The sequence below is a fragment of the Loxodonta africana genome, chromosome 3 (genome assembly GCF_030014295.1).
Source record: "Loxodonta africana isolate mLoxAfr1 chromosome 3, mLoxAfr1.hap2, whole genome shotgun sequence".
NCBI lineage: Eukaryota > Metazoa > Chordata > Mammalia > Proboscidea > Elephantidae > Loxodonta > Loxodonta africana.
In genome coordinates, this window is record NC_087344.1 from 179805537 (window position 1) to 179820115 (window position 14579).

General features: G+C 46.4%; 1 protein-coding gene across 1 annotated transcript; it reads left to right on the forward strand.

The window, feature by feature from the left end:
- The first annotated feature begins 365 nt into the window (after positions 1-365).
- On the forward strand, positions 366-14353 carry LOC100657350 (histone H3). Its single transcript, XM_064282508.1, has one exon. It carries the CDS (start codon positions 928-930, stop codon positions 1336-1338), a length of 411 nt encoding a protein of 136 aa, XP_064138578.1. The 5' UTR covers positions 366-927; the 3' UTR covers positions 1339-14353.
- Positions 14354-14579: the final 226 nt, after the last annotated feature.

Below are 14579 nucleotides of genomic sequence, written 5' to 3' on the forward strand. Positions count from 1 at the left end.
ACCATTTGTTAGCTTTTCTCCCAAGCTTTTGAGTTCCGAGCGTTTTTCGTTTATTTCATGGAGTGAGTTGCGCATACTAGAACTAAACCCAAGTGGAGGCACCAAATACCTTGGGCTCCACCCACGGTCTTTTAACCCACAAGATACTGGGCAGCACCAACCCGTTAGCTCGCTTGGCGCCGAGTGCGCCACTCTCAGTTCCCGAAGCTTTGCCCACCACCTGACCCGACCCTAGTTTGAGGGATACGTTATCACCCCCTTCTACAGGGGAGCAGTTTCCGAGAGTGCAGCGGACCCGAGTCTCAGCTTAGCCTAGCCCAGCGTCTTGGGGAATAAAAAAAAACGTTTGTGCGGCGGAGATACCGATCCACACTAGGCTTTCGCAGGCCAACTCTTAACCCTTGGGAGCGGACAGCTTTCCAAGCGGAAAAGCACCGACCAGGAGGAAACGATTAACCAGAGCGAACGGGGCGGCCGGGGGAGGGTGGGTTGCTCTGTGAAAAGGTTACAAGATTTGGGGCGGAAGGGATAAATGTTTCATTCCGGAGCTACAAACACAGCGCAGAAAGGCGGGGCACGGGTAGCGTGTCCTAAAGGAATGATAGGCTGAGGAGAAACGGTCTCACTAGGTTGCAATCAAAAACGCCTCTCCGAGGAAAGAATCGGGAAAAACGGAGAAAAAACTGTTCGCAAACTGGAGAGTAGGAAAGGGGGCGGGCTGGCGGGGGAGGTCGGAGGAGGGTTCTGTCCAAGCCTATCGGTGACGCCAGGGCGGATGACGTCACAGCCAATGGACAGTCAGCGCGGGACTTTCAATTATCCTCCCGCCCAATCCGGGAGAGACTGCGCCGATAAAGACTGCTGCTGCTGGAGGGCTCGCATTCCTGTCCCTGTCGCTGCGCCGGTTAGCTCGTGTCTTGACCCGTTATGGCCCGTACTAAGCAGACTGCCCGCAAGTCGACCGGGGGCAAGGCCCCGCGGAAGCAGCTGGCCACCAAGGCCGCCCGCAAGAGCGCGCCGGCCACGGGCGGCGTGAAGAAGCCGCACCGCTACCGGCCGGGCACCGTGGCCCTGCGGGAGATCCGGCGCTACCAGAAGTCCACCGAGCTGCTGATCCGCAAGCTGCCGTTCCAGCGGCTGGTGCGCGAGATCGCGCAGGACTTCAAGACGGACCTGCGCTTCCAGAGCTCGGCCGTGATGGCGCTGCAGGAGGCGAGCGAGGCCTACCTGGTGGGGCTGTTTGAAGACACGAACCTGTGCGCCATCCACGCCAAGCGCGTGACCATCATGCCCAAGGACATCCAGCTGGCCCGCCGCATCCGCGGGGAGCGGGCTTAAGTTACACTGCACTCGGCTCGGGGTTCCATCTCATCCAAAGGCTCTTTTCAGAGCCACCCACAACAGCATTCGAAAACGGCTGTGTCACTTAGTCTGGGCCGTCACCGGGTGGACGCTCCCAAAGTCGGGGAGAGGTTTAGGGAGGTGAAGCCCTAGGTTCCCGGGGGTGGGTTGCGTAAAAGATAGGACGGGTTGATAGGTTTGCTTAACCTGCTTATAGACCGCTTAACTGGTGGCTTGGAGCTTTACAGGCTTAACTGGGTTCGTAAGGTCACTGGCGCTTGCCTGTTTTGCGTCTCTGAGTTGGCCACCCACTGTCCCGCACTGAAGTTTTCCGCCATTTGGGGGCCTAAGCTCTTGTGCTTTTTTTGTACACGGCGACCCAGCATGCGAATTCGAGTAGGTAGGGAGTGGAGAACGAACTGACAGCGGAAGGAGTTCCTGCGGACGGGAGCGCGCCTGGGTCGCCTTGTGCGGGAACGAAGAGCTGCCCGCTGCCAGGTATGCGCTCATCCTTTCCCCCTCGCCCCGCCCCTGCCGGAAACGGCCTCACCCGGCGCGGCCTAGTACTGGGGAGGGAAACCGCCGCCTCTGTCTAGCTCAGATCCTTCGGTTCCTGTGCTTTGGCTGCTCTTTAGGTATTGGTGAGGCCCGTGCTCCCCTCCGCAGCAGGACGTTATCGGTTTGTGCCACTGCCCTCACCTCCACTCTACCGCCTATTTGTCAAAGCTCCCAAGGCTCCCTCAGTAATTGTTTCTGTTAGGTGCCATAGAGGTGGTTCTGACTTAAGGCGACCGTATAAACAGAAGAGCGAAACTGCCCGGTCCTGCGCTGTCCTCACAATCTTTGCTATGTTTGAGCCCGTTGTTGCAGGCACTGTGTCCACCTCGTTGAGGGTCATCCTCTTTTTCACTCATCTACCAAGCATGATGCCCTCCAGGAACTGGTCCCTCCTGATAACATGTCCAAAGTATGTGAGACATTTCGCCGTCTTCGCTTCTAAGGGAGCTTTCTGGCTGGACCCACAAGACATTTGTTTGTTCTTGCAGTCCATGGTTATATTCAATGTTCTTCGCCAATACCATGATTCAGAGGCATCAATTCTCCTTGGTCTTTCTCATTTCCAGCTTTTGCATGCATATGAGGCCACTGAAAATACCATGGCTTGAATCAGGCACACCTTAGTCCTCAAAGTGAAATCTTTGCTTTTTAATACTTAAAAGAAGTCTTTTGCAGCGGATTTGCCAAATGCAATATGCCATTTGATTTCTTCACCTCTGTTTCCATGAGTGTTGATTGTGGATCCAAGTAAAATGAAATCCTTGACAACTTCAATCTTTTCTCCCTTTTGATGTTGCTTATTGGCCCAGTCGTGAGGATTTCTGTTTTCTTTATATCGAAGTGTAATCTATACTGAAGGTTGTGGTCTTTGTCATCAGTGTTTCAAGTCCTCTTCATTTCCCGCAAGCAAGTTTCTGTCGTCTGCATATTGCAGGTTGTTAATGAGTCTTCCTCCATTCCTGAGGCCACATTCTTCTTCATACAGTCTGCCTTCTCCAATTATTTGCTCAGCATACAGATTGAATAAGTATGGTGAAAGGACACAACCCTGATGCACACTTTCCCTGATTTTAAACCACACAGTAACCTCTTGCTCTGTTAGAGTGACTGCCTCTTGGTCTATGAACAGATCCCTCATGAGCACAATTAAGTATTCCAGAATTCCCAGTCTTTGCAATGTTCTCAATAATTTTTTATGATCCAGTCGAATACCTTTGCATAGTCAATAAAACACAGGTAAACATCTTTCTGGTATTCTCTGCTTGTAGCCAAGATCCATCTGATACCAGCAATGATATCCCCCGTTCCAGGTTCTCTTCTAAATCCAGCTTAATTTTCAGCAGCTCCCTGTCAATCAGTGCTGCAACTGTTTTTTAATTATTTTCACAAAATTTTACTTTCATGTGATATTAATGATATTGTTCAATAATTTTCAAATTCTGTTGGATCACCTTCTTTGGGATGGGCACTAACATGAATCTCTTCCAGTCAGTTGGCCAGATAGCTGTCTTCCACATTTCTTGGCATAGATTCATGAGAACCATGGTTGCATCCATTTGTTGAAACATCTCAATTGGAGTTCCATCAATTCCTGGAGGCTTGTTTTTCAACAATGTCTTCAGTGCAGCTTGGACTTCTTCCTTCAATATCGTTGGTTCTTGATCATACGCTACGTCCTGAAATGGTTGAACCGATTGACCTCAACATTCTCAGCCACTATTTCCAGGACCTCTTCTTCCCATTTTGTGTCCTCACCGCCATTGGAATCCATATCTGTTCCCTCCTCCCCTTTATTTTCTTTAAAATGCCAACAAAATTTGGGCATATAGCATAGGCAGCTCTGAGCAGGACTGGACCACAGGACAGGTGGGATCTGGTGTGTCTGACCCAGCATTCCACGAGTTGGTAGAGTCCTCTGGCTTTTGCTGGCCTGAGCCCAATGGAGCAATCTTGGGGAGGAAGGTTCAATGGCCACCATGCCCAGTCCACTCCCTGGAAGCTCAGTCATGGCTGTATATCATTCTTTGCTGAATTCTACAGCACAAGACTCATGATTCTCCCTGGAAGAAGCAGAGACCGTAAGCTCTGTCTAGAGATACTGGTTATTATCCAGCACAAGGAGCTTGGAGTTCAAGTTTCTGATAGGCTTTGAACCAACAGAAGGCAGAGCTTACCTTGCTCCCCTCCTCCTGCCCACATCCGTTTGCCCCAGCAGTTGTGAGAACAGAGAGGTTGTCTCAGAGGGGTGATTCCTGCATCAACCAGGTGAGAGTGGAAGTCTAAGGCCTTCCAGTCTCTTTCAGGAATGAATGATCCTATTCAACTAGGAGAGTGGAACAGAGTCTTATAGAGCCCACACTGCACAAGGCTCAAATACAAGCAATGGTGTTAATCTTGGATGACGCCTCTTCTTAACCTACTCGTTCGTAGTGTATTGGCACCTGGAAGAGACTACGGTTTGTGTTTTTCTGTTTTGTCTCGGCACAGTTGATAGGTAAAAGCATTACAGAGTTCATGGGAATTTACAGAGAGGAGAAGAAACTGAAACAGGTCTACTTTTGAAGAGTTTTTTGCCCTTTGCTAAGAGTGTGAAAAAGAGGAAGAGAGCAGTGCTGGACTATGACCTCTCCTGACAAGTGCTCTTCCAGTTCTCAGCCCCAGGCTTACGGCCTCCCCCAGGGCCTCGTTCCCTGCTCACACCCACAATGTATGATGAAATCCTTGGGATCTGCAGTCCGAGTTCTTAGTAGAAGCAGCTGTGTGACTTAGAGCTGTGTGGGGACAGCACCTTTGCGCCCAGCATCTTACCCACTGAAGTCTGTTTTCAAAGGTACAGCTTCGAGTTCTCAGAAAGTGGGTGATTTTCCAGCATGTTAAAGTCATTAGTGACTGAGCAGACCTCTAAGCACGTAGATTTCCATGACAGGGCCCTTTCCCCCAAGGATCATACTCCTTGAACTGATACTAAATTAGATTTAAAGGCAAAACATTAGCCGGCTTGAAATAACAAAGACTTTCAAGACCTCCCCATAGCCCTAGGATCTGAGGGACAGGCTGCAGATGTATCATGGCTTGGGCAGTTCAAGGGTCCCTAACTTTGTGGGAATGGCCATGTCCTCTCTTCACTCCTCACCTTACTTTACACCCACCTCTGCCCCTCTTGCCACCACAGCGCTCACCCACTATAATGATGAGTCTTATGTGTTAACTTGATTAGACTATAATACGCAGATATTTAAACACTAACCTAGGTGTTTCTGTAAGGGTATTTTATGGATGAGGTTAATATCTATAATCAGTTGACTTTTCAGTATCCTCAATAATGTGGGTGGACTTCTCCCAATCAGTTGAAGGCCTTAAAGAACAAAAACTGAGGTTTCCCCCAAGAAGAAATTCTGCATCAAAATGCAGCATAAAATCTAACCTGAGTTTCCAGTCTGGTAGCCTGCCCTACAGATTTCAAATTTATCAGTGTCCCTCCCCACCCCCACACAATCGCATTAGCCAATTCCTTCCAATAAATCTCTTTATATAAATATGTGTGTGTATACATAGAAGAATTCTGACTGATACACCCACCAACCTCAAAGATCAAAGACTGTTGGGTGTGGAAGGAGCTTTGAGGACGGTAGGAAGGAGCACTGTGAAGGAAGGCAGAGAAGGAGGAGTACTAAGTAGTCCAGGGCCTCGTCTCTCTTGCCTAGTGTGGGGCAGTGGAGACCCTTCCTCGCTGGCCTTTCCTGTTTTGCTGTCAAAGGGGAATGCCTTGAGGATGAGGCCTTGTCTCCTTCATTGATCTCTTTTCCAGAGTTGCTACAAAATACAGGCTCTGGGCCATGACCGTGGATATGGTCCACTCCAGTTGGGCTGAGCCTTCTGCCCTCTCATAGAGCCAGGAAACATCAGGCAGTGAAGTGGGTACATGCACACTCACAATCTGAGGAAGTAGGACCCATTTGTCCCAATCCCTCTTACTCAGGGAGGATCAAGCCTTGGCAGGACACTGCTGCTTCACCTCTCAGCAGGCACCTTAGGGATGCCTAAGGCAGGGCCAGAGCAACAGAATCTGGCCCTCAATGTGAGCAAGGCCTGGAGAGGACTATGGGGAATTCTCCAGTGCCTCAGGGCTCCTCAGACTGCCACAGGGAGTTTAGTAACAGCTTTGACTCCTTTTTGGTACTAGGACAAAGTTGAACATTCTTGCCACTGTCCTGTGAAGACCAAACTTTCTAGGCCTAACAGGAAACTTTTGGAACATCTTTGTTTCAGAAAGTATACCTAATTTTTATTACGTCAATCTGAAAATCTAATCATTTCAGATGTATAAGTAATTCCCCACTCTCAAACTAGGTTTAAAGCAAAGAAAATCAAACAAAAAGCAATTTGCATTCTCCTCATGTGCAGCTTGGTTCCAGGAAAAGTCTGCCCTGGAACTGGGATTGCCCAGTGGACTTTGGGTCCTTTGGTCACAGCTGACAGTACTCAGCTAAGGTGGTGGCTAGGAGTGGACAGCGAGGAAGTCATGGACTCGAGAGAATTGTAGAAGGCAGATGTGATAAGATTTTGTGGTTTATACCTTCAGAGAATGCAGGAGATGAAAGAGCTTCTGGCCCAAGGAGCTGGGAAGATGATGGTATATTTTACTAAGGTGGGGAATATAGGAAGAAGAAATTGCTTTTGAAATTAAGAAGATGCTTACAGGCCCTCCCTACACTGAAGTCGAGATTCCTGTTACCCATCTAGGTGGACGCATCCACCAGGAGTTAGGAATATTGATCTTTTCAGCAGAGGAGTTCAGTTGAGGAAACCCTCAGCAGACAGACAGGGAAAACAGAAGGCTGGGAATTAGATGAGACCTACCCAGAAATGAGGAAGAAGGGAAGAGGACTGAGGCAGGCATCCTAGGCAAGCAGGAATATTTGTGGGGGCTGGTAGATGAAGAGAACTCCAAAAGAATGAGGAGGATAACTGGAAAGGAATGAGGGCTACTAGAGGAGGGTATGTCCCAAAGGCCCATCCTCTTCCAAGAAGTCAAAGGTGCTATCAACAGGGCCACGTTCTACATTGAATTTCAAAAATAACAACTTACGTTCATTAACTTCACTTCAGTGACCGGTAATATGCAACAGACTTTGTGCTTTATATTTTATATCCTTTTTAATCACCACAACAACACTGCAAGGCCTGTCAATGTTTAATGATCCTCATCTTACAGACAAGGCAGCTTTGAGTATTTTGCCCAAGCTCCCACAACTAGTGAGTGCCAGAGATTCTGACCGAAGTCCTCTTGTTGTTGTTGCTGTGTGCCATCAAGTCCCTTCCAACTCATACCAACCCTGTAGAACAGAGTAGAACTGCCCCATAGGGTTTCCTAGGCTATAATCTCTACAGGAGCGGATCCCCAGGTATTTTCTCCCATGGAGCTGCTGGTGGGTTCAAACCACCTAGGTTTTGGTTAGCAGCCAAGTACTTAATCATTGTGTTACAGGGCTCCTTGACCCAAGTCCTAAGACTCTAAAATTCATATTCGCAATCAGAAAACACACAGTAAAGAATATGTAATAACAGTTTGGAGACAAGTGACAGGAAGTATGTTGAGGACTCCACTGCTTCCATAGACTCTTCTCTGCCTGCTAACCCACTCCCCGCTTGTCTCCACTTCCATCAAATAGAGAAAAACTTCCCGCTTGTACCAGAGTTGAGCCTGTCATCCCTGCTTAAAATCTTTCTGTGCCCTCCACCCCATTAACTTCTACCTGTGGGGTAGTCAGGACAGAGAAGCAGAGGTGAAGTGTGGTGCCAGAGACTTGAGTTAGGGATCCAGCTCTGCCTACCACCACCTATGTCGTTTTGGCAAGATACTTAATCACCCCAGGCCTCAGTTCCTCATCTGTAAAATGGAGATAACATACTTGCCTGGTGGTGTTGTTTGGAAACCTTTAAAGAAATCATTTACATAAAGTGTTGAGCACAGTGTTTGACCCCAAAATAAGCAATAGAAAAATGGTATTGTTATTAGCTATTCAGGAAAATTCAAGTGAAATTGTAAAGGGCACCTCCCCTGGCTGTTAACGAAGTATTCACTAGCTACTATTCCCCTAGCTGCACGTTTGTTCTGGCTCTGATCAATGTCTGCAGTCCCCACCTGCACCCATGCCTTGGCAAAAACCTGTCTTCTGTCCAGATACCTTCCCCTTTTTTATAAATGGACTGTTTAATCTTTAGGATTCAGCCCGTGAAGGTCTCCTCCTGTGCCCCACCACCACTATCTACCCTACCCATCATCAGGCCAACAGACAGCACTCTTCCTCAGATCCTAAAAGCCTACACTCTCCTCTGTTTTAGCAGTCCCTGCAAGATTAATTCATCCTTCCAGTTCCACACTGGACTGAGTTCCTTCAGGGTGAGCCTTTTGCCTTGTTTATCTCTGTAGGTCAGCATCCTGACAGTGCCTGAAGCATAGTAGACAGCCAGGAAATGCCTGATGACTGAGCTCATTCTCCTGGCATCTGGATCCTCAGTCAGCAGGGCAGAGTTGACCATACAGTACTCAGGCTCCTCCCAGCTCTAAGATGCTCTCAGGAATTTGCAGACCAGGGGCTGGTCTACCCTGATCCATGGGAGAAGCTTCCTCTAGGTTGGTCCCAGAAGAGAGGAGCAGGTAGCTACCTGTCATGAATGGCTAAAGCCCAACATTAGCCTGCTTCTGGTGACCTTAGCTGAGGGCAGACTTCACCTGTTGTGGTAGGTTAAATAATGTTCCCCTCACCCCAAAGATGTTCGCTCCCTAATCCTTGAAGCCTGTGAATATGCTACTTTATGTGGCAAAGGAACTTTGCAAGTGTGATTAAATTAAGGACCTTGAGATGGGGGTCTTATTCTGGATTATCTGAGTGGCCCCTAAATGTAATCACAGAACTGGTTGCCATCGATTTGATTCTGACTCATAGTGACCTCATGTGTGTCAGAGTAGGACTGTCTCCATATGGTTTACAATGACCGATTTTTCAGAGGTAGATTATCAGGCGTTTCTTCCATGATGCCTTTGGGTGGACTAGAACCTCCAACCCTTTGGTTAGCAGCCAAGTGCACTAACCATTTGCATCACCCAAGGACTCCAGATGTAATCACAGGTGTCCTTATAAGAGGAAGGCAAGGGAGTCAATGAGGGAGAAGATGATGTGATGACAGAAGCCAGGAGACAAGGAATGCTGGGGACCTCTAGAAGCTGAAAGAAGCAAGGAACAAATTCTCCCATGGAGCCTCCAGAAGGAACCAGCCCTGCTGATACCTTGATTTTAAAAACTCCTTGTCTTAGTTATCTAGTACTGCTATAACTAAAATATCACAAGTGGATGGCTTTAACAAACTTATTCTCTCACGGCCTAGGAGGCTAGATGTCTGAATTCAGGGTGCCACCTCCAGGGGAAGGCTTTCTCTCTCTCTTGGCTCTGGAGGAAGGTCCTTGTCATCAATCTTCCCCTGGTTGAGGGGCTTCTCATCATAGGGACCCTGGGCCCAAAGGGCATACGATGCTCCCAGTGCTTCTTTCTTGGTGGTATGAGGTCCCCATATCTCTCTCATTGAGTCTGTCTTTTATATCTCAAAAGAGATTGGCTTAAGACACAACCTAATCTTGTATATTGAGTCCTGCCTCATTAACATAACTACTGCTAATCCCACCTCATCAGCATCATAGAGGTAGGATTTACAACACAAAGGAAAATCACATCAAATGACAAAATGGCTGACAATCACACAGTACTGGGAATCATGGCCTAGCCAAGTTGACAGATATTTTGAGGGGACATAATCTAATCCATGACACTCCTTAAGACTCATTTTGGACTTCTGACCTGCAGAACTATAGGAGAATAAATGTGTGTTGTTTTAAGCCACTAAGTTTGTAGTAACTTGTTACAGCAGCAATGGGAAACTAATGTACCATTCTTAAACTCATGAAAGACAGACTCTCAAACTCATTGCCATTGAGTCGATTCCGACTCATAGTGACCCTATAGGACAGAGTAGAACTGCCCCATATGGTTTCCAGGGAGTGCCTGAGGGATTTGAACTGCCAACCTTTTGGTTAGCAGCCATAGCTCTTAACCACTAAGCCACCAGGATTTCCTCAGAAGACACTAGATTCTCTTTATTTGTGGGAAAGGAGATGTGAGTGTCATCGGGGCAAAATGTGAAGTGTACTTGGAAGGAAGGAGGAAGGGAGAGAAGGAAGGTGGCAGAGGAGAAAAGGGGGATCAGAATTGGGAGACTCGGCCTCATAGTGAACCTTTTCTTTTGGCAGACCGGCTTCTTCCTGGGCCTGACCTGCCTGCCTGACCTGCCTCCCTGACCTCCTCAGCCCAGAGCTGCTCAGAATACCTCCATCTTTGCAAGTGGCACTGAGCTCCTCTAGACAATGGTTGGCCTCCCCCAGCTGTGGACCTTCCTAGTGCTCCCTGAGCCCATGCCAGGCAGGAAGGCCACAGACTGGCTTCACTGTGGGCTTGTAGCAACTGTGAGTGGGAAGTACCTCTCATTCTTAGGAAAGCTCATCCCCAGATTGCTGCTAAGAGGCAGCACTAGTCTTCTGTGGCTGCCATGACAAAACACCATACACTTGGTATGTTAAAACAACAAAAATTTATTCTCTCACAGTTCAAGAGGTTAGAAGACTAAAATCAAGGCGTCGGTAGGGCTGTGCTCCCTGCGAAGGCTCTAGGGGAAAATCCTTGTCTCTTGTAGCTTCTGGTGGCTTCTGGTGTTCCTCAGCCTGTGGCAGTGTGACTCTAATCTCTGCCTCCGTCTTCACATGGTCTTCTTCTCTGTGCCTCTGTATGTCCAAGTCTCTCTCTCCTTTCAGTTATAGAGATATCAGTCATTGGATTTAGGGCCCACACCGAGTGCAGGATAAGCTCATCGCAAGATCTTTAATTACAGTTGTAAAGACCCTATTTCCAAATAAGGTCACAGTCTGGAGTTCCAGGTAGACATGAATTTGGGGGTGGGGAGGTCACTATTAAACCCATTACGGATGCTGGACTCTGAGCCTCCTGGTAGGGCCTTCTGGAAGCAGAACCAGCCTTGACCCAGACTTCTCCTTTTCTTCCCTCTCTAGGCACACGGAATTCTACCTCCAAAAGGCTCTTGTACCCGTTTATTTAGGAGCCTTAATGGCACAGTGGTTCAGTGCTAGGCTGTTGACTGAAAGGTCCGCGGTTTGAACCCACCAGCCTCTCAGCTGGAGATACATGTGGCAGTCTGCTTCTGTAAAAGATTTACAGCCTTGGAAACCCTATGGGGCAGTTCTACTCTGTCCTACAGGGTGGCTATGAGTCAGAACTGACTCGATGGCAATGGGTTAGCTGGTAACTTACAGCTGAATATAAAACTAAGTGAGAGAGATTTGTATTTTTTTTACTAGCCCTTCCTTTGTCCATGGGTGTGAGGAGTTGAGGAGAGGCTGTCTCTACTCGGGGAACTCCAGGCTTCCAGGGCAGGATAGGAAGACCTTGTGGCCCTTTCACCAGATGACTCCTATAACCATGAGAAGGCCTGAACTGTCTGAGAAACAGATCAGACTGTTCTCTGGATTCACTTGTCTGGAAAAAAAGCCTGAAGAGAAAAGACATGAGGCTAGAAGAGGGGCTCAGTGCTTCAGTTTTGGTACCTGCAAAATAGTGACAATAAATATACACACATACACCTCACAGGATTACTGGGGAGATAAAATGAGATAGATAACAATCCTTACAAAGCACTTAGAGCAGAGTCTTAACATGGCATAAAAAGAAAAATTATTATTATTATTAGCTGTTTAATTAATATTATCATTAGCATTAATTGATACAGGTCCTTGATCTTTCCCTTGGGAATCTTACAGTCAATCATATTGTGGGAAATAAGACTAACACATGAAAAGCAACTGGTAAATTATCTAATCTCTAAATGATTAGCACTTAGAGATTCATCTAGACCACGTGGCCCAGGCAGAAAGAATACCTGGACTCCTGGTGCCTTTTGACTCACAAAAGTCTTTCGTTTACATCCTCTGTTTAGATCCCACAACAACTCCGGAAGGGAGGAAGGTTCTTTTTGCTCCTCTTTTACAGGTAAGGAAATCTCCGGTGAAGCTGAGACATCAGGGAACATGGGTGCGGGAGTTAGAAAGTGGCCAAGGTAGAATTTGAGTCTAAGTTTTATGTTTTGCTTTTCTTTTGTATTAGATTCAATGTTTCAGAGGAAAGTGATACATGTAATGGATACAAATTGTATCAACATACAAACAGTAGAGCAGACCTCTCCTGACCCCCACCCACAGTAAGAAATACATTTTACATTGCCTCCCAGTCTAACTAACACAAAAATATAAATTACGACAAGTTTCACAAAATGATATTAATTATGAGATACAATTTCTCTTCTGCCCCTTAAAAAAAGGGGGGAAGGAAAGAAAAATATGATCTCTACCCAATAAACTTATTTCATAACCCACTAATGTACTATAGCAGTCCCAGGTGTAAATGGTTAACAGTTAACACGTTCAACTGCTAACTGAAAGGTTGGAGGTTCAAGTTCACCCAAAGGCACCTTGGAAGAAAGGCCTGGAGATCTACTTCCAAAAAACCAGCCATTGAAAGCTCTATTGAGCACATTTCTACTCTGACACACAATCAGAATCAACTCAATGACAACTAGGTTAATGGACTACAACCTATAGTTTGAAAAACACTGGCTAGAAAAAACTACAAAGATGAAAGTAAAAACTATCTTACTGACTTTAAAAGTCTTAATATTTCTCTGACACTTCTTTTGAGATCTCTTTGTACATGTGCACACACCCTGATATTTGTCTTTGTGGGGAGGTGTCACTCCCATCAATAGCTAGAGTGGAAGGCATCCTGTGATAGATGGCAAAGAGAGATGCAGGTTGAGTTCTGTGGCAGTTGAGCGGGAAGGTTAATTCCAACTTAGGAAATAACCCAACCTCTCCTGTAGGAGGTGGTATTTGAGCTGGGTTTTGAAGAATATTTAGGGTTTATGACCTGTTTAGACTGGGGGCTAGGGGAAAGTAGTATAATCCAGGCAGAGGGGACAGTGAAAACAAAGATAGAAGAATTGTTGCTGGGCCACATATAGCATGGGCAGTAGTGGGGCCCAGTGGTACAGTGGTTAAAAGTTCAGCAGCTAATCAAAAGGTCAGCAGTTTGAATCCACCAGCCGCTCCTTGGAAACCCTATGGGGCAGTTCTACTCTGTCCCACAGGGTGGCTACTAGCGGAGGAAAGTGGGATATCTAGGAAGGCGATTTTATCCTACTTTCTCAGTTTTCAGTTTCTTGATTTGCCTGTGACTCTCTTCCTCCTCCTCTTCCTTCTTTACCAACATAGAGTTTCCCATGAGCCTTGAATCCGGGGCACTTTTGCTAACTTCCCCTGCAGTGCCGACGCTGCCACTCCCAGTGCCACCACAGTGGAAGGGGCTCATGCCACCTCCATTGCTCTTGGCCCCAAAGCCATAGAGGTGCCTCGACTCAACAGCAACAGGGTTTGGTGGTTGTTGTTGTTGTTTTTTAAGGGCAATGGTGAGAAGTAACCTTTCAGTTCTGGGGACATAGGGCCCAGCTTAGGGGGGCCTCTAATGCCAAGCTGGGGAAGGAGTAGGTTTTACTTTATAAACAATGTTGGAGCAAAGGATATGAGCAGGCAATATACAGGAGAGGAAGCCCCAAAGCTATCAAGCTCATGTAGAGATGTTTGGACTCACTCATTAATAATCGGAGAAATGCAAATGAAAAGAACGATGAGATGTCACTTTACACCAGACAGTCTGGCAAAAGTTAGAAAGTTGGGTGACGCGAGTGTTGAGAAACTCTGCAGTAAAAACAACCCAGTTTCTTCAACCAATGCATCACCAGAAAAAAAGAGACGGACAGAGAATATATATTAGAGTTAAAAGACATATCAACCAATCACAATGTGTGGAACTTAGTTGGTTCCAATTCAAACAAACAATTTTAAAGAGGTATGGCACGTAGACAAGGGGGGATTGCCCAACGAGAAAGATACACACTACAGATTATTAAGTAAACACAAGTAAGCCTGTGTGTACCTTGCTTGCTGTAAGCCTGTGCATACCTTCCTTACTGGATAATGTGTCCCTGCATGTCAATTAAAATTGAAAAGTTTAACTAGATGCTTGATAAATTAAGGAATCATTGTTAATTGTTTTTGTTTGGATTTGGTATTGTAGGTCTCTACCTTTTAGAGATACATAAGGAAATATTTACGAATGAACTACTATGGTTTTTGGGATTTGCTTCAAAATTATATGGGATGGCCTTGAGTTGGGAATTGTTGAAGCTGGTTAATCAGTGCATTGGCATCTGTTTATGTATATATTTCAATTTCTCAATTATCAAGAATTAAAAATGCATCAAAAAAAAAAAAAAAAAACTGCAATTTAACGCCCTTACACAAGTATCTTAGTTTTTTTGTCTAGGGATTTTCACTTTGTGCTTATATATGAAAAAGGAATTTTGATATTGTTTCTAAATAACTCCAAAAAGTTTGCACCAAGTTCTTCTCTCATTAACAGTGTATGAGAGCACCTATTTCCCTAGGAGTCCCTGGGTGGTACAAATGGTTAAGAGCTCAGCCACTAACCAAAAGGTTAGCAGAT

Bases quoted from the DNA above. Each gene is read 5' to 3' on its own strand.
- LOC100657350 (XM_064282508.1), top strand. From the start codon at position 928: ATGGCCCGTACTAAGCAGACTGCCCGCAAGTCGACCGGGGGCAAGGCC.